Source organism: Mizuhopecten yessoensis, unplaced genomic scaffold (assembly GCF_002113885.1).
Source record: "Mizuhopecten yessoensis strain PY_sf001 unplaced genomic scaffold, ASM211388v2 scaffold9651, whole genome shotgun sequence".
Taxonomy (NCBI): Eukaryota; Metazoa; Mollusca; class Bivalvia; order Pectinida; family Pectinidae; genus Mizuhopecten; species Mizuhopecten yessoensis.
In genome coordinates, this window is record NW_018408154.1 from 2,209,319 (window position 1) to 2,232,735 (window position 23,417).

Genomic DNA, 23,417 nt, shown 5'->3' on the forward strand with positions numbered 1-23,417 from the left:
TATAACTCTATATCAAACTTTATACCCTTGAGTGAGATGTATAACTCTATATCAAATTATATACCCGGGAGTGAGATGTATAACTCTCTATCAAACTATATACCCGTGAGTGAGATGAATAACTCTCTATCAAATTATATTCCTGTGAGTGAGATGTATAACCCTCTATCAAATTATATGCCCGTGAGTGAGATTCATAACTCTCTATCAAGTTATATACCCGTGAGTGAGATGAATAACTCTCTATCAAATTATATAACCGTGAGTGAGATGTATAACTTTCTATCAAATTATATACCCGTGCGTGAGATGTATAACTCTCTATTAAATTATATACCCGTAAGTGAGATGTATAACTCTATATCTAACTTTATACCCGTGAGTGAGATTATAACTCGATATCAAACTTTATACCCTTGAGTGAGATGTATATCTCTATATCAAATTATATACCCGTGAGTGCGATGTATAACTCTCTATCAAACTTTATACCCGTGAGTGAGATTATAACTTTATATCAAACTTTATACCCTTGAGTGAGATGTATAAATCTATATCAAATTATATACCCGTGAGTGCGATGTATAACTCTCTATCAAATTACATACCCGTGAGTGAGATGTATAGCTCTCTCTATCAAATTATATACCCTCTATATCAAACTTTATACCCGTGAGTGAGATTATAACTTTATATCAAACTTTATACCCTTGAGTGAGATGTATAAATCTATATCAAATTATATACCCGGGAGTGAGATGTATAACTCTCTATCGAATTATATACCCGTGAGTGAGATGTAGAACTCTCTATCAAATTATATACACGTGAGTGAGATTCATAACTCTCTATAAAATCATATACCCGTGAATGAGATGTATAACTCTATATCTAACTTTATACCCGTGAGTGAGATTATAACTTTATATCAAACTTTATACCCTTGAGTGAGATGTATAAATCTATATCAAATTATATACCCGTGAATGAGATGTATAACTCTATATCATATTATATACCCGGGAGTGAGATGTATAACTCTCTCTATGAAATTATATACCCGTGAGTGAGGTGTATAACTCTCTATCAAATTACATACCTGTGAGTGAGATGTATAACTCTATCAAATTATATACCCGTGAGTTAGATGTATAACTCTATATCAAACCTTATACCCGTGAGTGAGATGTATAACTCTCTCTATCAAATTATATACCCGTGCGTGAGATGTATAACTCTCTATCAAATTATATACCTGTGAGTGAGATGTATAACTCTCTATCAAATTATATACCCGTGAGTGAGATGTATAACTCTCTCTATCAAATTATATACCCGTGAGTGAGATGAATAACTCTCTATCAAATTATATACCCGTGAGTGAGATGAATAACTCTATATCAAATTATATACCCGTGAGTGAGATTTATAACTCTCTATCAAATTATATACCCGTGAGTGAGATGAATAACTCTCTATCAAATTATATACCCGTGAGTGAGATGAATAACTCTCTATCAAATTATATACCCGTGAGTGAGATTCATAACTCTCTATCAAATTATATAACCGTGAGTGAGATTTATAACTCTATATCAAATTATATACCCGTGAGTGAGATTCATAACTCTCTATCAAATTATATACCCGTGAGTGAGATTCATAACATAGGACACAGATAAGACAAAATTTACTCGCCCGTGAAAAAAAAAGATATTCTTCCTACTTTACATAAATCTTCACTATGCTTTGTGAAGATGAAACAGGAAACACATCTATTATTTATTTTGATCTTAATTATATTGTTTATAAGTCGAAAACAATTCAGACTCTTTAGCATTTCTAAAGTGATTACAATGTTACTTGCAGTTTATTGTGTGTGATGTAGCGTGTATATACCTGTAGGATAGCGGCATTTCCTTTACTCCAATCCACTGGTTTACCTGGCCAACTTATAAGAGTTGTTGCTTAGGTCAATAATTGGGACTAACTAATCGTTTGGACTTCGAACTTTGTACCCTGACCGTATTTCGTCATCACCACTACTTTAAGGCACCTGGAAATGCCAAGGAAGCAATTTCTAGTAAAATACTCGACTTTGATCCGATGAATCAAACATAAAAATACAATTTCTATTGGGTATATAAATAACAAAAACGCTACCTCACATCAGTCGTAGCCGGACAGATAACGATCTAGATCACTACTAGTCTAGGAACATAGGAATGGCGGGGTTTGCAGTCATCAGTATACGAATTGTCTTGATTTTTGCCGTATGTTGCCATGCCGAGGACCGAGAAAGAGCCACGTTCAAGGCGGCGGTGTATGAGCATGCCGTCATTCTTTCTGACGTCCGGCACGAGAATGCATCCGTTTCCAGGGCGACGGCTCTTCGACACATGATGAGGAACCTGGACATATACCGAAATCAGGCGGAAATAGCCGCACGCCAGGTAAGAGTTTAACACAGCAACTTAGTAATGTGTTTCTCGTCTATAACTGTATTTCCCTTCATGTTCAGGTTATATTTTTACTGTAAATTATTCCTATTAGACAGAATACGAAATATATGACAAATGTGTATTACTAGTAGATCCGTTCCAATTCAAGAAAAATGAAATAATACACTAAAATTGACCCCGTAACGTTAACATTGTGTATAATATTCACATTTCCTTTATACTCTCCTAGCTTAGATAAAATCCAACTGCTTTGCAATCGGAAACTGTTCAGGTCTTTCTGTCAAAGAACTTGAGTAATCGGGACCAATCAAATTACAATGATGACGGTGATTTTCGAATGGTTTCCGATTCACTTTAGCCGTCTGACGGTACTGAAAATCATGGAAATTACAATCAACTGGTAAAACACACTGGTAACCATAGAAATAACGATCAATTGGTAAAACAGTTTGTTTTAAAAGAACTTTGAATCGCATAATATCACAAAGAACGTGAATATAATATTTTGTTTGCTGTTTGATCGTAAGTATAAGGGTTGAAACGTATTTTTTTTATTAAACATTACTAATGGTTTGAACTTATTTGCGACATTTGCCAAGATGCGCTCTACATGTGTCACGCATCATTGACTAGGTTTGAATGGATCTGTGTTACATAACATCGTAAATATTACAAGATGCATTTTATTCCTAAGGCTTTTTATGATACATTTTGTTTACTTGGGCTTATTGACGAAAATGACAATACTTTTTGCATGACACAGATGACCTCACCACATCTCAAACTGATACATGGCCAGGCCGTATGGTGTACAGGTGTAGTTTGTTAACTTTGTTACATTAAACGTTATTGCATCCATTTTAAAGATTATATTGGTTATTGAATAAAAAAAATGATAACAACATGTTACTTGCAATATTCTACAAATTGTGTTTTGAAAATTGAATAACTCTACTTTTCTTATGCTTGTACCTCAGATTGAAATTTCACATTTCCCCGCGAAAATATGCCGTTTTCTATACTGCGTTTCCCCCCATGAAAGAATAAAGTAAAACAGTTGAATTGTCATCGTACTTGCAACGATAAGTTAAAGGCAATAGAAAAAAATAAAGACATGGAATGAAATGTATTTTTTTTTCTTCAAATTTTAAGAGGTCATAGCAACATTGGGTTTCTGGTTATATTTTACAACGAACCGTTCCATTCCTTAAATAATATGTCACGGAATCAAATACTGTAGTTATTTCAGTAAGCGGAGGAAAAGCATCAGATATCGGCCCATGGAAATGAACAATTGTGAAACCAACATGTTGTGGAGCTTTATTTAAAGTCAAACATCTGGAATCCCATCTTTGTCTATTCTCTTATCCAATAGTTGCGTTCTTCGTTAATAGGAGGGTTATCTACTGTATCTGCTATAATATTATGTATATGTTCTATTTTATCAAACACCACGTGTGAGAGATTACGCAACATGCACCAGCTTCAAACGTAAACATTTCGTTTATTCAATATTACTACCGATTTTACACAGTTTCCGGATAGGAGGTGGGAGATAAACGGTGTTGGCATTGGTATAGGAAAATAATTACCTTTGGTGCAGAATTTGGGCTCAAAAACCTGGCAAGTGTCAGTTCTGGATTCCCCTCTCCCCCATACCAATAAACAAACACGTTGTTTTTTACTTTTCTAAAAACAAAAACGAGTATAAAATTATCTATTTCGTGGTAAGTTGCGTTAAGTCAATGTGACACAAACAAGCCGGATTCGCAATGTTAAATAACATTTGACATCAAACACTATTGCTGTCTTATCACTGTGCAAGTTTTAATAATAAATATTTTGTTTTATTATCAGGGTGTGGATATCATGGTTTTTCCGGAAGATGGAATTTACGGTATGGGATTCACCAGGAAAGCATTGACCGCCTATCTTGAGTATATCCCAGACCCAAAGAACGAGTCATGGAGCGCATGCTCAGAACCGAATCGATACCCTAACACAGACGTACAGCGTTTCCTAAGTTGCCTGGCAAAAAACAACTCGATGTTCCTCGTAGCAAACTTCGGCGATAAACAACCTTGTTCTAAAGATACACATCCCAGTTGCCCTAGCGACGGTCATTTCCAGTTCAACACCGACGTAGTGTACAATACAGACGGTACCCTAATAGCCAAATACCACAAGGTAAATCTCTTCTTCGAGTACCAGTTTGACTTTCCGCCAGTCACCGAAGTTGTGACATTCAACACACCTTTCGGATTATTTGGCATCTTTACCTGTTTTGATATCATTTTCCATGACCCTGCAATTGACCTGATTAATCTTGGTGTCAAAAACATCGTATTTCCAACTGCCTGGATGGACGCACTACCTCTGTTGGGGGCCGTTCAGTTCCACTCTGCCTTCGCAAGAGGTATGGGCCTCAACTTCCTTTCCGCCAACATAAATTGGCCACTGATGCGGTTCCATGGAAGTGGTATTTACACCCCTGATGGGGTCCTGACTTACTACTACAACGACAGACAACAAATGGGGCAGCTTCTCATATCAGATGTACCTGTGATTAGATCTGAGACCCCTGGCACTCTTCCACTTACATCTGACAAAGACGCGTCATCAACGATACAATGGCAGCATATTCCAATGGTTCTTTTACCACCTCAAGACAATACAATTTACATTGGAAAGCGAGCAGCGTCCACATTCTCATCCTTTGTCTTCCACGACCTTTTCACCTTCAAACTTTTGGATGACGTTTCTGCTGGTTCGCTTAGCGTCTGTAACAACGTTCTTTGTTGTTACCTTGACTACGATCGAGATATGGTCATCGGAGACGTTTATGCATTTGGGGCGTTTGACGGACTACACACGTACCAGGGATCTTACTACATGCAGGTATGTACGCTCCTTAGGTGCCAGGGGCTAACCAAGTCATCATGCGGGAGAGCAACGACTGAGGCGAAAACACACTTTCGGAATATGAGAATATCAGGAAATTTCTCCAGCCCGTACGTGTTCCCTGAGGTCCTCACCTATCAGAACGGTTCTTTGGCCGTCCCACTCCACCACACATGGACTTACACCCCGTCTGTCCTGTCTGTGGACACGGGGTTTCTGGATCCTGTAGTGTCTGCTGGTTTGTTTGGCAGAGTCTACACCAAGATGGATACCAATGGGCACGATGAGGCCGAAGTTTCTCGTCAAAACAATTGAACGTTCATCCATACCGGCATTGCTTCTATTAAAATATCTCTGCAATAGATCGTTTATCAGTGTGTTTCTTGCAATAAAGAGTTTCAGTAAAACGATTTCTGTTTGTTTGTATCAAATCAGCAGGTTGGTTATACATGTAATGAAAACTATGGCATCAGGAAGCCTCGCTTAAATAGAAAACAAGGAACAGTTAATCTCGTTAACAATTTATTTACAGTTGCAATGCAAACAAATACTGTAACAACCTATATCAGTTTATACATAATATCATCACTCTTGAGTTGTTTATTCTATCTATATGTAATCATAGTTATCTAAACCAAAATGTACGTGTGTTGCTTAAAGCATTGCAGGCTAACCTCATTTCCAAATCAAAGTGAATGTCAAAAACGTCAAATTGATTTACAGTTGTAATGCAAACAAATACTTTAACGACCTATATCAGTTGATACATAATAGCATCACCATTGAGTTTTTAATTCTACCTATATGTAATTATAGTTAGCTAAACCAAAATTTACGATGTATTTTGAATTGTGTAATGCTTTTATTATTGCACACTTACCCTCTATTCCATATGAATGGAAATGTTACAAATATCAAATATAAGCACACCCAAATGTTATTTTTTTAGGTTACAAGAAATCCCTGATAATGCCTTCTTGTTAATATATACCGGACAAGATATGAAAGGAAGTTTTTGTGAACTGTGAATAAACCTTAACATGAAATACTACTACAGCGCGTACACATTAGGCCAAATAGGAACGCAAAAGACGATAGTGACTTTGAAGTGCCCTAACCAAGCACTATATCTACGCTGTTATAATATGGGGTGTTCTAATTAGACTGTTAATCTCTGTGTTCTGTACAATGTATATAAAATTGGCTTATTAGTTCAGCCTACCCTACATTGTATCTACCTATCTGAATATATTACATCTTCTATTTATACGTAGTATATGGTTGAAATGTATGTCTTTTCTATATGGAAAGGACTTGTATAGGCAATGCCTGTGCCCAATCCTATTGTTAATTGAAACAATAAAAATAATTTTGAAATGAAAAGACAACAGTTTTAACTGAGGAGAGATAAAATCAAAAGTAATGCCGTATTAATCCATTTGGATGAAACCCAGAGCCGAAACCATCTACCTTGAAAGGATATGGTTCTCTTGCACCACATAGGGTAACCCTGTTCCTGTAATGGTGTTTCCTGTTAGATTCGGGGAATTTCCAATCGCAAACTTTCTAAGACATGATTATAATGTCTTTTAATCCAAAATGATCACTTTGTAATGCATTACGTGTTTGTTGGTGATATGTTAAAGGTTTGTTGGTGATATGTTAAAGGTTTATTGGTGATATGTTAAAGGTTTGTTGGTGATAGGTTAAAGGTTTGTTGGTGATAGGTTAAAGGTTTGTTGGTAATATAGATAAAGCCAAAAGAAGACAGTGAAGATGTCAAAACTGTGATAAAAAACCCAGTATCAGCTCGTATGATTCAAATTAACAAAGGACTTTTTCTTTACAATTGTTTATAGATATTTCATTAATGACAAAACCACTAAATTTGACGGTGTGACATATGACATATACGTGTGACGTAAATATACACTGAGCCCGTGGTTTATTCAGGTTCATATTTTTTCTTTCTGTTTTGATCTGCCGTCAATTTCTGTCGTTGTTCTTACGTATCAACTTTTACTCCCGATTAAAGTGTTTCTTTTGTGATAAGGTTTTCCTATAGAAGCTTTTACCATCATTGAAACAAAAAATAAATAATTTGATTAATAAACTCGATACTATTTATACACTTTTAGAATGAGAATAAGATATCGCATGAAAATTGATTATGTATTACCATAAGTTGTTTTGCCGTTCACAACTTTACAAGGATAGTCGATTACCTATTTCAAACGATACGTGTGTAAAGATGGTCTGTACACACCTACACTGTAAGGACGAGATATCTCTGTTTGAGAGGACTTGACCTAATGAAGCGCTGTTGGGACACAGGTGTGTAGGTATATCAGCTGGCTTACGTGGTCACAAATTATCTTACCACATTATACGTCTGAAGAAGGTTATTGTCTTTCATACAAATGTAACATATTAAAAAACAAATCATGGTTGTGTCTAATGAATGTTTATCGCATAGTTGCATCACAGAGTGGATATGGCTGTTCAATCACCTACGCCTGACTGGTTTAAACTAAAACGTTCCTCTCTTCTGCCAGCACATCATATTTTAGCTACGAAAAACAATCAACACGATGCCTCCCGTTTCCCACTGAGGTACACATGTATTGATCTGAATATATTTTGGTTTTTATTTGATTAATTATCTCTGACCGTCATTGAAATGTCTGTTTTCTCTCCAGTTTTTAAGTCTACGTCCACTACGGAACGTTGCCTACCATAACCTTATCAACTGGAAGATATTGGAGGGCGACCCTGTAACAAAAACAAAAACATATATAATAAAATCTGTTTGATTCATCATGAAAATAAAACCTCATACATTATTTATGATAATAGTAATTGTAAAACAGCATTACGTTTTATAAATTATCCTCAAATCTATTAGTTCTTTATGTCATTCCAACAGATAAATAGCTGTACACCTCATCCAACCATATGTTCATCAATTCTATGAATTATTCCAACTAGTAATTGATTATTTGAATCATTTCCATTGGTAACTATTATAATAATCATTGCCAAAGCTTCATATTTTAATGTATCATTAGGCCAAACATTGGCGAACGTTTTCAATTAAAAATAAACATTGTTATACATCACTGATTGTTCTTCTGGTGACATAATTGCATTTTCGCGAGGATTTTGATTCTTGAAATATTTACTGGAAACACGAAGACACAAAGCACTTATTTGATAATTTGCTTGTATCTGCAGAAAATCAAACAAAGTAAACATTGTGTTGCACCGTATGGTCATTTCCTCTATTTAGGAATCATCAGAGATACTTCAGGTCAAAGGAATGAAAAACCCATGTCTAAAGTGTTCCGAAACATATGTAAAAAACAACAAAAACTAAAAGTGTGTTTTCTTTTCTCCGCCAGGCTGTGCTTCGGAAGTATAATAAAACGTAGCTACCAGAGAGAAATGGTATTAGGGCAGGTAATTGCTCTAGTCTGCATCAATAATTTGAGAGAAGTGTAAGGAATTATGGGATGTGTCATCTTAGCACCGCAGTATAGAGGTAATTAAATGTAAAATTCATCTACAGCTCATGTACATTTCATCTAAAGAAAATGAACACCAAAGGGAAGGTTCTGTCATTCGTATAATTCACAAAATATTAGCATACGGTGAAATACAAGAGAAAAAGTAAATTTGCTTTAAATTCATTTTAAACTTTTCCTTGCAAGTGGAATGAATGACTAGCAAAATCGTTTGTTTTCACGTTCAAAAACTAAGAGACAAAAGTGGAAGGATTTTATAAACACTGACCTGTTAGCTGGTAGTTCGAGTTTCTCGTGGATGGCTTTGTTGAGTTTCTCTGTGTAGCCAGGGTTACGATCGGCGTCGAACACGCCGATAGAATGTATTTGGATCAACATTGTTGGGTCTGAGCTACCCATTCTCATCATCTCTAAATCCGTCGATACCGTGGTGGTAATCCTCTGCAAAAATAACCATTGTCATTACATCCATTGTATAACATCCAGTGTCATAACATCCATTGTCATAACATTCATTGTCATAACATCCATTGTCATAATATGTATTATTTTCCATTGCAATAGCTGGTGCTATGAGATGAATAGGATCATGTGATATTCCACTGCAACTGATCCTTTGTGGATATAACTGGTCGAAGGTCCAGCTGAACTGTGACCTTTGGCAACAGGTTTTGTCCACAAGTAGTGTTATGTTACTGCGCCTACGTTTAAGAACTTTTTACACTGCTGGTTCCTTTAATCATACGATAGTTATTAATACAACAGTATATTTATAAATTCTACACTCATAAAAGTATGACACATGTAAGTTTGTTTGTGTTTTACGTCAAATTAACAGCTGTGGTAATTAAAGGACGTGCTAGGTTTGTGGTGGGTGAAAAACGGAATTCCCGGACAAAAACCGCCGACCTGCGACCAGTTCCTGGCGACTGCTCAGCGTAGGCTTCGAACCCGCGTCCCAGTGGTGGAGGGCTATCAAGACGTGTACAGTCAGACACCATAACCACTCAGCCACCGCGACCCAAACACGTGTCTGTCAGTTAACCGTTATCTACAGTAAGTGTCGAACTTACCCATGTCCTGTTACTTGCGGTCATACTGCTTATTCACGTACATGAAGTTGTATCAACCAAACAGGCACAAAAATCGTGCAAACGTATATGAAAATAAATTATGTTGCGTATCTAACCGTTCACAAGAAAAGAAACACAGAGGGTGATCTTTATCTTATTCGTGATGAGTATAACTCAACGTCTTACCTATCTGTGTATTCACACGAGGAGTAACACAATGGTAATAAAACAAGGGCGATCAAGGCAATTCCTCGATACTTTCATTTAACATTCAAGATATAAAGTTTTATCCTTGAAAAATAGGAATTTTAAAGCCAGAAACTTAAAGGATCATCTATCCCCCCTCTGGTTTATTCTTGACAATAAGGATCATCTATCCCCCCTCTGGTTTATTCTTGACAATAAGGATCATCTATCCCCCTCTGGTTTATTCTTGACAATAAGGATCATCTATCCCCCCTCTGGTTTATTCTTGACAATAAGGATCATCTATCCCCCCTCTGGTTTATTCTTGACAATAAGGATCATCTATCCCCCCTCTGGTTTATTCTTGACAATAAGGATCATCTATCCCCCCTCTGGTTTATTCTTGACAATAAGGATCATCTATCCCCCCTCTGGTTTATTCTTGACAATAAGGATCATCTATCCCCCCTCTGGTTTATTCTTGACAATAAGGATCATCTATCCCCCTCTGGTTTATTCTTGACAATAAGGATCATCTATCCCCCCTCTGGTTTATATGTGACAATGTACTATCACTTATATCTTTCGTTTATTCATCTAGATTAAATAAGATAGTATTATATAATACACTTAGAATACATATCCTGTGTAGTTTATGTTGACAGTAAAGTGCATATATGAATCAAATAATGTCCCAGTTAATAGCTAAAACTATGTGTTGATAATTTACAGAATATTCAAACAACGATTCACCTCCAGTTGTGTGTTTTTAACTGGGTCAAGGTCTATTTTTCTGGGTCACAAGCAAATACCATGACGCTCGTGAATAACCATGATATTGTGTTTCCGTTTGTATTTGCGTGTATGAATCTAGACTCGAGTTAATATTGAATATCAATCAATCGTGTCACGCATCTTATTTACACTAAGGTCAATCATAAATATCAATCTGATCAAAATCAAATCTTCACATCGTCCCGTTTACTCGCTCCTGCAGGCGACATATCAGTACACGGGAGCAATGTGAATAAATATACAAGTATAATGAAGATGCCCTCCCTACTTAGATATAGTGTAGTGTACATGTACACCCACCAGGTGTCGACTTACTAGATGTTTAAAAGCGTATAATGTAAACTTTAATGATACGTCATATACAACACGAACCTCCTTCTTATACTAAAAGATCGATTAAATAGATTAGAGTGTCGTTAGTCTAGCTACCACGGATGTGGTTGTTCAGAAATCCAGTCAGTCATTTGGTAGTCAGATTTCTTCTTTTCTCGTTCTAACAACTCACTGAAATAATAGTTTGCAGATGTTTTGAAAACTTAATATTTTTTATACAAAAAGACAACATCATTATAGGCATACAGTTGGTACTAAACTAACTTGGCAGTCTAGTGCACTGGAGTTAACAAGCTGGTGCACTTGACTTCACATCCATGTGCACTAGAGTTAACAAGCTGGTACACTTGACATCACATCCATGTGCACTAGAGTTAACAAGCTGGTGCACTTGACATCACATCCATGTGCACTAGAGTTAACTACAATGCACAAGGTATTTGTTTTATCATTTTATGTCGGGCCTTATCATCAGTTTATACATACAGAGATGTTCTCTCCTCCTGTGTACTCTTTAGATAAATACTATATCAGATATTACTTATTCATATACTTAAAATGATCTAAATAGTACCTTTTATTTAACTAAAAATGTCTGTATAAAGACACATCATTGTATACATATATAGAATAATACTAAATGGATCGGGATTTGTAGGTCGACATAAAAAAATTCATTTGAAGTAGACTATTAGGTTCCCCGTGCTGAAAAGCTGAATAGTTAGATTAACCAATTTGCTTACTTCAATTTAACACCTTAGACACATATACACGTGACCTTAATCGGTGTGACAGTGTATACACACATGTAAGTATATAGACATAATGACATTGACTACAGGTTACAGACTCTATCGACATACACTACCTCCATTGGTTTGGTCAGTACGTCACTGACTAGCTCAGAGATCCATTTTACAAAGCCATCTGGTAACTTGTCCTTTGAGAGGTTGGTATAGCACATGATGAACGGCATGTTTACTGCTGTAGGTGCTAGCTTGCTGTGGGGTGGTGATATGTGCAGTCGTGTGTCCCTGGATAGCTTACATGTGTAATGGTAACAATAGTATGCGCCTGTGTATAAATAGGACTGTGTACTTACAGTAGGCCAGCCAGGTAGAGATAGGTATAGATTAATCTAGGTTGACCGAGTAGGTAGTCGCCTAATAAGTAATAACACGCCGCGTAAAATATATTCATGTTTTGTGAAGAAAGCCTCCCAGGAATGTAAAATCCTGGTGTTATAGTTAAAAACATGAGTATTGATTTATATGGCACCACATGTTTAGTTGAAGTAAACAAGGTGACATGTACACTGAACGTGTCCTAAATTATTCCCCATTACATAATACTCTGTGTACCCAATATAATGATTAAACTTAACTGTGCTGGGCTCTATTTATATGTATGTATGTATGTTGTCTGTGGTCATTAGAGACAATGTGATTACGAAAACAGTACAAATGAAACATTACAAATTGCTGGAAATACAAAACCGTTATATTGCACGGATAAAGGTTCATGTGACTGCGCAATATCACATATTAACGGGCCGAGAGCAATACAACACATGGTCTACTATCATAGGGCAAATATGTTTTGGATTGAAATCAACCATATCAAAGGTCCTCTACATGTTGGTACCTTCTAAAATATCTGGAAATATGATGAAGACAACTATATACATTACTGACAGGCTATTATTGACGGTGATTGGGACATGAACGATCTATCTGTAGATGAGCAAGTTAACAAACTTACTAGAACTATCATATGCGCTGCCGAATCACATATTCCAAATAAGACTGTAACTATACGTTCTAGCGATAAACCCTGGATGCATAATGAAATTAAAAAACAAATAATAGTTAGAAATCGGTTACACAAATTAGCCAAGTCTTCCAACAGTACGGATCGGTGGGCTGAATTCAGGCACAAGAGAAACGAAGTAACTTTGCTCATTAGAAAAGCTAAATTCTCATACATGACCAAATTGGAGATGAATTTAACAATAATAGAAACATAATCCCCCGGGACTCTAGGCAAAAGGCAAAGCAATTCATCAAACAAACTTCTGACTGTCAGTATCCTCCAATCTGTCATAACAACACCAAGAGTTTTACTGCCAGTGAAAAGGCGTAAGCCTTCAACAGTTTCTTCTGTGACCAAGCGACTATCGATGATCAACATATGACAATTCCTCCAAATCAATTACCTGGAACTTTGCTAGATAATATACATATTTTACCTACTGATGTTGAAGATGCCCTGAAACTTATCAATACCAATAAAACCTGTGGTCCTGACTTAGTAAATCCTGGACTTCTAAAAGAGGCTAGCGCAGAACCGGCTATACCATTATCAAACTTGTTTAATTCATCTCTATCTCTTCATAGGTTCCATGAAGTTTGGAAAACTGCAAATGTAATTCCAGTTTACAAGAAGGAAGAGAAATCTCTAGTAACAAATTATAGGCCGATTTCTCTTTTAAGTTGTATAGCAAAAGTTTTTGAAAAATGTATCTTTAAATATGTTTATAACTTTCTTAGGGAAAATGACTGTATTACACCTTTTCAATCTGGTTTTACCCCAAAAGATTCCTCTATATTTCAATTAACCGATATTGAAAATACTTTTGTCCAAGCGGTTGATAGTGGCAAGGAGGTTCGGTTGGTGTTTTGCGACAGTAGTAAAGCGTTTGATAGAGTGTAGAACAGGGGTTTAATGCACAAAACTTAAGCAAAATGGTATTTCTGGTACGTTATTATCTTTGTTTGTGAGCTATCTCGATGGACGCAGGCGTGCCACAAGGCTCAATACTAGGGTATCTTCTGTTTATTATTTATATTAATAATATCGTTAATATTATAAATGCTAGTATTCGTTTATCTGCAGACGATACTTCACTTTACAACATAGTTGAAAATCCGACTCGCTCAGCAGAGTTACTGAATTCCGACTTGGCTACTATATGTACCTGGGCACAGCAATGGTTGGTAAACTTCAGCCCAACTAAAAGTATGATTCTATCTAGGAAACGTCCTCAAGTCGATCATCCTCCATTTTTGATGAATAATACACAAATAGTACAAGTCAGTAGTCACATACATCTTGGGATAACCATTGAAGAGAGCTGCTCTTGGCATTTACATATTAACAACATACTTGGAAGCATGGAAGAGAATTGATATATTGAGGAAACTGAAATTCCAACTAGATCGAAAATCTTTAGAAACTATGTTCTTTACCTTTATTAGGCCTATCCTGGAATATGCGGATAGTGTGTGTGGGAACTGCAATCAACAGCAGATTATTGATCTAGGAAAGTTACAAACTGAAGCAGCTCGTACTGTGACAGGTGCAACCAAGTCCGAGTCTTCACAATCCCTTGCAAATGAAGCCCAATGGGAACCAATGTCCTACAGGAGATATAAACAAAGGATGCAAGCTATACACAATATAGTCCATGGACTTGCTCCCCCTTATTTACGAAATCACCTACCCCCATTGACTGGCTCCACTCAAGGTTACAATTTAAGATCAAATTTGAATATGCATCCTCCACACAGCAGAACCGATATTTATATGTCTTCTTTCTTTCCTACAGCCATCCGTGAATGGAATTCGATACCGGAACATGTTTGGAATAACCCAATTAAATCTTCTTTTCTCCGTTACCTTAATAAGAATAAGTCTAAGATATCCGATTGCTATAACTTTGGCAAACGGCGTGCCCAGGTACTTCATACAAGGCTTCGACTCGAATGCAGCTCATTAAACCATCATTTATATAATAATCATGTTTCAGAAACCAGCCTGTGTTCATGTGGTTGCATTGAAACCACTTCTCATTTTCTCATTGAATGTGGGAACACAATTCAAGCCGAAACCATAGCAAAGTTAGGAGTACAATGTACTCGTGGACATCAGGAAGTAATTACATGGTGATCCTAACTAGTCTTGCAATGATAATACAGAAATCTTTAACCAGGTACATAGGTATATCATTGGAACAGGTAGATTTTAGGTGACTGCATGGGTTTCCATTTCACTTCACTTCATTATCACCACCCCTTCCCCCCACCCCCCTTCTATTATTTCTAATGGTCGGCATTGGTTGTTTAATTAGCTATATCAGTTGAATTTATATAATTATTGATGTTATTTAACCTGTTTGTGTTATACTGCAATCTTCTCATTGTTGGGAGATGGCTTAATATAAGAGCCTACTCTTGTTGCCAGATCCCTATCATTACATTCTGTATTATTTTATATTGTGTGCTGCATATTTGTAAATAAAATATTGTTTAAACTAAATATGTTTGATTACACCATGGATTTCACCTTTTAGACACTACTAGTAATTTATATTTAATTTTTTTTCTCATGTTAACTGTGCCAAAACAAATTCCAGCTACAATGTTACGGCTAACCTAGGGAACTGAAAGTCCAGCTACAAGGTTACGCCTAACCTAGGGGACTGATAGTCCAGCTACAAGGTTACGGCTAACCTAGGGGACTGATAGTCCAGCTACAAGGTTACGGCTAACCTAGGGGATTGATAGTCCAGCTACAAGGTTACGGCTAACCTAGGGGACTGATAGTCCAGCTACAAGGTTACGGCTAACCTAGGGGACTGATAGTCCAGCTACAAGGTTACGGCTAACCTAGGGGACTGATAGCAGATTAAACCACAATGTCGAGTTATCGACAGAAATACGATGAAAGAAGCACCTATATCAAAATCTAGTTTGTGGATGTAGACATCTAAAGCAAAATGCTAAAGGTCAAAAGGATGACAAATAAATGGGTTTTTAATCGTATGTTGAATACAGCAGAAAGGAAAATGGTGCCTATTAAACTTTGACAGCCACACTGATCTATAAACATACAGAATCATGACAGCTACAATGATCTATAAACATACAGAACCATGACAGCTACAATGATCTATAAACATACAGAACCATGACAGCCACAATGATCTATAAACATACAGAACCATGACAGCCACAATGATCTATAAACATACAGAACCATGACAGCCACAATGATCTATAAACATCTATAAACATACAAAACCATGACAGCCACAATATCTATAAACATACAGAACCATGACAGCTACAATGATCTATAAACATACAGAACCATGACAGCCACAATATCTATAAACATACAGAACCATGACAGACACAATGATCTATAAACATCTATAAACATACAAAACCATGACAGCCACATTATCTATAAACATACAGAACCATGACAGCTCCAATGATCTATAAACATACAGAACCATGACAGCCACAATAATCTATAAACATACAGAACCATGACAGCTCCAATGATCTATAAACATACAGAACCATGACAGCTCCAATGATCTATAAACATACAGAACCATGACAGACACAATGATCTATAAACATCTATAAACATACAGAACCATGACAGCCACAATGATCTATTTACTTAATGAACTTTTCCAGCACAGGTTCCATTCTAAGGACCTCTTCGCTTGACTCATAAGTGTTAATATTGTAATTCTAGAAATCACGACAATAAAAATCCTTTGAGAAGAGGCACGGTTCGTGATATACACACTTTACACATGATGTTATTTGAACCTAATCAGTAGTCAGTACTCCTGAAGGAGTTTTTACTTTTCCTTTCCTGTTCAAACAAACGTTTTGTTGGCCTTTTTGGCCTCTAGCACCACCGGTGAGTCCTAGAAGAACGGCCCAGATGTGTTGTCAGTGTAATTAAGTTATGGCACTGTTTCTATTACCAATGTTTAAAGGTGCAATAATTACCTAAGTGTGTCTAAGTTCATCCTTTCACCAAGTCTAATGGTAAAGAAGAAAAACATGTCTTTCTTATGGAATGGCATAATTACTTGCGTTCCTTGAATTATCATACATAATAATCTAAGCGAAGAATGGGTAGGTCAGTTGGATAGAAGGTAAAATGTGCGTTATGAATTTTGTAAAAAACGATAATTTGTAAGAATTGTTTTCGAGGTACTGTATCCGAAAGAGTATCTGAATATAGCGCCTTTCTTCTACCATAGGACGGTGAATCTGTCACCGCACGCATTGCTGCCAAATTTTCAAACGTGTCAGCGTCAGTTTGTGATTAACTACCAACCACATGTACATATTCAAGAATTGATCAAAGAAAGGTACATCAAATCCAGTCGGCCACGAACTTAAACATTCACGGGGAACTGGGTTTCTACGAACATGGGCAAGATGAGTTCAAAGGATAGAAAAACAGTATTTCCATTTAAAACAAACCGATCTGTACCAGTATGGAATGGAACTCATATCAATTACACATGAGCACATTTCTCGCAAGTTAAAACATCTAACAATATATTTTCATAACTAACCAAAATATTATGATTTCTCAGCAACTTTCTTGCATGCTTGTTTGTTTGCTTGTTGTAGTGTCTTGTCCTCCTTTCGTATAGGAGCTGTCCAGGGATCCTGGAGAGTGATTGGTACATCATATATGGATTAAAAAGTCATAAAACCACTATTTGGGTTGGTCCATTAAAATTCACGATATGTATCCAAATTCATATTCATAAACAGGAACAATGTCCCTCACCACATGCACATGTACACGGTACTCCGGAGTCTGGAGATTTTTAAAAGTTGTTTACATTAGTATAAGATTTATTCTAATCCGCGAGTGTTTGTTTAATAGCAAAGAGATATAAAAACATGTCTGCTTGAGTACACAGGGTTCATATTAAGATACATTGCATATTATGTTTTAAATGGTTCATGATTTTTCTTCTTCTCTTGTTGAATATGCAAACATCATAATAAACATAGCGGTTCGGTGTGAAAGGAGAAATAAACACTGTGCGAAAATTGATGTCATGGGCGAGTAAAATCCATTTTAATTATGTCGTTATTACAATACTGTGTATCACTCTGACGGAAGTCAAATATAGTTTACAGGGCAAAGGAACATTTATGATTTTAAAATAATGTCGTCATATTTATTATCAAATTGTTATCAACCATTGTCCTTTCAGTGCTGTATTGAGTAGCTGTCAGAGACGGTTCAATTCTTAAACAATCAACATAGGAAGTTTTATTCTTCAGCACGTTCCTTATAAACAAAGTAAAAACAATAACATTCTCAGAGAAGTCCAGTAGCACGTGGCTCTGATGTACACTCGTTCAGTTCTAGACTCCAACCAGCGACAGTTAAGGTCCATCAAAATGCTCCAATGCAACACCAGCTATATATAGGTCGTCAATCCACATAGCCCACCATATGCTGTTCCACGTGGAAGTAGTGTAGAATCACTCTGAAATATATTGTAGAATACAATGTAGTAAAGACATTCATTTATCTACATACAAATAGAACTGGTAGTGTAGTAGTACACACATATACGATATATACATTGTAGTACACACACACATAAGATATATACATTGTAGTACACACACATACGATATATACATTGTAGTACACACACATATACGAGATATACATTGTAGTACACACACATATACGATATTTACATTGTAGTACACACACACATACGAGATATACATTGTAGTACACACACATATACGAGATATACATTGTAGTACACACATATACGATAGATACATTGTAATACACACATATACGATAGATACATTGTAGTTCACACACATATACGATATATACATTGTAGTACACGCCCGCATACGATATATACATTGTAGTACACACAAACATACGATATATACATTGTAGTACACAAATATACTATATATACATTGTAGTACACACATATAAGATATATACATTGTAGTACACACATATCCGATAGATACATTGAAGTACACACACATACGATAGATACATTGTAGTACACACACATATACGATAGATACATATTGTAGTACACACATATACGATAGATACATTGTAGTACACACATATATGATAGATACATTGTAGTACACACATATACGATAGATACATTGAAGTACACACACATACGATAGATACATTGTAGTACACACACATACGATATATACATTGTAGTACACACACATATACGATAGAAACATTGTAGTACACACATATACGATATATACATAACATTGTAGTACACACACATACGATAGATACATTGTAGTACACACACATTAAATAATTTCTGACATTTCAGTACACAAACGTACAATGGTACATTGTATTACACACATACATTACATACATTTAAGTACACAAACGATCAGTAATACCTTGAAGTCACACACCTACAATATATTCATTTTACACACCAGTAAAATGGTATCAGTACAGTACAGACACATACAATGTGTACAGTGCAGTACACAACACATATTATATATTTAATCATTATACTATAGCATCCCTACCTTTTAGCGGGTAGGTCTAGTTTTTCCCTAAAGCTTTGGTTGAATTTCTGTGTATAACCGGGGTTTCTCTCCTTATCAAACACTCCAATGGCATGGACCTGTACTAGCATCATGGGCGAGGGGTCTTCTAGTCGTAACATACGGGCACCCGGCACAACGATCACACTCACGAACTGAAACACATGTATCACAGCGTCAATATTCTGATGTAACAAAACTTGCGCAAAGAAGACCTTAAAAAGCAGTGCGTGAACCCCTGCAATACAAGTACAATTGAAACAGGTTAGAAGAACCATAAGTAGGTGGAAAGGAGGTGATGAAGTTAAACAGCGTCCACGTGCTCTTTGTGGTTTAAATAACTAAATACTGTACACCGGGAAAGTTTCGGTGCAGGTTTTTTTCTCCTTTTTCACCCTCTTTATAATTGCAGTAAATAAAAGTAAACAACATATCAAACATAACAAGTAATTGTAAACACTGGGCAAACATTGATTCCATTGGTTAAGGACGAACGTTTGACTCCGGTACAACCTACCACGTACGCATCTAGTCTACATAGCTGTATGTGTACCATATTATGTATGTAACATGTTTCAATTAGTAAAGCATGTATGCTATATATATGCCTTGCAATATTGCTGCTAAAAAATAAAAATTTCCAATGTGTCATAATACAACTATTCCAGGACAATCGCGGAGTTATGTCGATTCAATTCAATTCAAATTAGTTTATTATACTGTCACATGTAAAAGGTACAAGTATAACAATCTCTAAAATATATCTGCTCACCCACCCTTACATCCAGTCTACTATATTAGACTTACGAGACACTCACTCTTCCCCTATCACTCTAGACTGTAACAGTATTACACATATGTACATAATTATAAATTAAAAGTTAAAAGTAGCATTTTAACAGTATTAGAGTAAGGTAAGACGTTGGGCCTAGGATGTGAAATGAGCTAGAGTGGTAGGGCCAATCCCTACCGACATGTCGCCCATCCCCCATCCCAGGGCCAAACAAATATCCTCAGATGTATAGATAACTAACTGGATAAATACCGTGTGTGATATAGAGACCATACACACGAGGTCAAATGGCTTTTACCAATATAAGCATAGAGGACAGTTTGTATAGAACCCACATACCATTGCCAATATAAAAATACAAAAATAATTGACATTAAAAGACACACTTCTACTTAATTATAGAGCAAGTTGCGACGTCGTTTAAGAATATTAAAACAGGTTTTGGCACAGGACCTCGCCAAGTAAGGGTTGCTTAGAATTACAAGTAACTTTTCATCTTTACTCATATTGTAAAATTCACTTGTGATATTACTGGCCTCCTGCAATAGAACCGATCGAAGATCATCATACAAGTTACATTCTATTAAAACATGACTCTCTGTTTCTACCACGCTTTTACACGCGAAACAATTTCTTTCACTCAAAGGTATTCTCTCATACCCGCCTAATTCGATGCGTATCGGTGCAACCCCACACCTTAACTTATTTACCTAGCGCCCTACGATAGGATTTAGGCATTATTAACATATTATAATTTACCTGTACGTACGTAGTTTGTTACCTCCAGATGCAGATTTTTTGGCTCCGGGACGATTAAGTTCCCTTTTCCAACTTTAAATAAACAATTCCAGGACACGGACCTTAACGTCCTTAAGTAAATTTTTACTATGAATTGGACCTGTGCTATAGTTATCCAAGCCTAGCTCCCGGAGTCTGGACATTACCCTGAAGCTCCAATTTTTATTTCGGTGGTCACCTATATGCCCACTCCATGTAAATACAGCCTTATTCAATCTAGTATCCGACAGATTATGTATGTCTAAAACTGGTGTCCAACCCATGTCCCCGCTAGCAGCTACGAACGTTAGGCGCATAGCGACCAAGCCCTAGATAAAATCTACATGCGCGATTTTGAATAGCCACAATACAACTAAATGTACGTGTACCCCATAGTAGCACCGTAACTAATTACTGGCCACACTGTACTCTCATACAGTTTTGTGAATGTTGCATATGGTAAGCCTCCCATTGATTTAGACTTAGCTGTTAACAAACCAAGTGCTCTACCCACGAGCACAAAATACAAAAAACGATACAAAAACAGTAAATGAGGAGACAACAGAGTAGACATCACAAACCTAATTGTACTTCGACAGTACAGGTATGTTATAGGGCACAGTTTTATAGTTCACATGTAGCACAAAATAATTGCGCAATCATGTCGCACATCGAAATACCATACACCATATACCCAATCTTACGAAACAAACAAAAACAAACTAATTTCCGAACAAATAACGCTAGAAAGGTGGACTTAATTAGTTATACAAAAACAGAACCATCATATTTAAAACTGTGATTGGTGAAGTTCAGACGTAAAACATGAGATAAAAAGCAAAGCAAATAATTGTGTGCAAGGATTGAACAGCCTTTCGACAGGGAACCATAGTACACATGTGATGTGATAGTACACATGTGATGACATATATATAGGTTCTCTGCTAACGGGAAAAACGGACTAGTAATGCTATAATAACTATTCGAACATTCAATACCTTATCCATGTAACGAAATTTATTGCGTTCATCAAGTGTGAACATTGGGACATGTGCAAGTCTAAGACAAATGCTATGGCTACATATTACTGCACCTTGGCGGGATTATCTAGCACTTCCGCCACGAGGGCAGTTGCCCAGCGCTCGAAGTCCTCGGGCAGCTGGTCCTTCTCCAGGTTGGTGTAACACATAACAGTCGGCATGATGCTGGTACGATGTATAACGACAGACCTTTGCGTTGGGTAGATGACCACGTGGTACTGTACTTGAGGATGCACCGATCCACGTCTATATATAGCCCATGACCTTTAAACTTACGATAACAGATGTGACATTTCGTGTTAGCCTCCGATTTATGCTACATAATTACATATCAAGGAATTTAGAGAAACATATTTCAAGTATAACCCGGGGCGTTTGTAGGATATTTGAAAGAGGGGGCGTAGAATCCTTTTTTTTGCTAAAAAACTACGGATCACCCATCGGATGGGGGAATGAGTATAAAAAGAAATCAGAGTATGTGTTTAATTAATGAATATGATAAATTGCCATATTCAATACAATATTAGCGGATTATGATTTTTTGTTTATTTGTTTATTTTGAAAGGGGGAGGGGGGGGGGGTACGCCCATTACGCCCTCACCTGGACCCGCCCCTGAAAACACATGTGTCCGTGAGGTTACCCTGACATATCTATAGGGGTTTGTGATGCTAAGATGAATATTAAACATATATTGATTAGTCTACAGTATTTAGTTACAAATTAGACTGCCGAAATCCTATAAATAACATGTAAGCTTCGATCAGCCAAGTAAGCGTTACCAGTGAGGATATCGGGAATACAAGGAACCGGTCAAAAATTTAACGTTCTGTATCGTTACTATTAAGACAATGTACGTTCATGCTGTGCTACTTTTTCAGAGATCATATTTTACAAAATACAAAGTGCAATTCGTTAAAACAGAGAAAACAAAGGTTTCACTAGACATTCATTGTTTGTGTTTGTATTCATGTGACTTCGTTGCATGTTGTTGACCACAATGTGGTGTTTTATTCCTTCCCGAGTTGTCACTATGGAAAATTAAGTCTGGTTTTAATGCATACATAGTATGTACAAGAAAAATACCAAGAAGTACTTAATGTCAAATACCT

General features: G+C 36.5%; 3 protein-coding genes across 3 annotated transcripts; 1 reads left to right on the forward strand and 2 right to left on the reverse strand.

Annotated features, from left to right (window-relative positions):
* Window positions 1–1,875: 1,875 nt before the first annotated feature.
* LOC110458580 (pantetheinase-like) lies at window positions 1,876–5,761 on the forward strand. Its single transcript, XM_021510347.1, has 2 exons — window positions 1,876–2,453; window positions 4,320–5,761. Exons 1-2 carry the CDS (start codon window positions 2,226–2,228, stop codon window positions 5,676–5,678), a joined length of 1,587 nt encoding a protein of 528 aa, XP_021366022.1. The 5' UTR covers window positions 1,876–2,225; the 3' UTR covers window positions 5,679–5,761.
* Window positions 5,762–5,878: 117 nt separating this feature from the next.
* On the reverse strand, window positions 5,879–12,398 carry LOC110458573 (D-dopachrome decarboxylase-like). The gene is made up of 3 exons (XM_021510332.1): window positions 12,143–12,398; window positions 9,156–9,328; window positions 5,879–8,135 (listed from the first exon to the last, which is right to left on the reverse strand). The coding sequence occupies exons 1-3, from the start codon at window positions 12,248–12,250 to the stop codon at window positions 8,081–8,083; spliced, it is 336 nt and encodes a 111-aa protein (XP_021366007.1). The 5' UTR covers window positions 12,251–12,398; the 3' UTR covers window positions 5,879–8,080.
* Window positions 12,399–18,154: 5,756 nt separating this feature from the next.
* LOC110458584 (macrophage migration inhibitory factor-like) lies at window positions 18,155–22,558 on the reverse strand. The gene is made up of 3 exons (XM_021510352.1): window positions 22,361–22,558; window positions 19,680–19,852; window positions 18,155–18,604 (listed from the first exon to the last, which is right to left on the reverse strand). Exons 1-3 carry the CDS (start codon window positions 22,466–22,468, stop codon window positions 18,550–18,552), a joined length of 336 nt encoding a protein of 111 aa, XP_021366027.1. The 5' UTR covers window positions 22,469–22,558; the 3' UTR covers window positions 18,155–18,549.
* Between the last annotated feature and the right edge of the window lie 859 nt (window positions 22,559–23,417).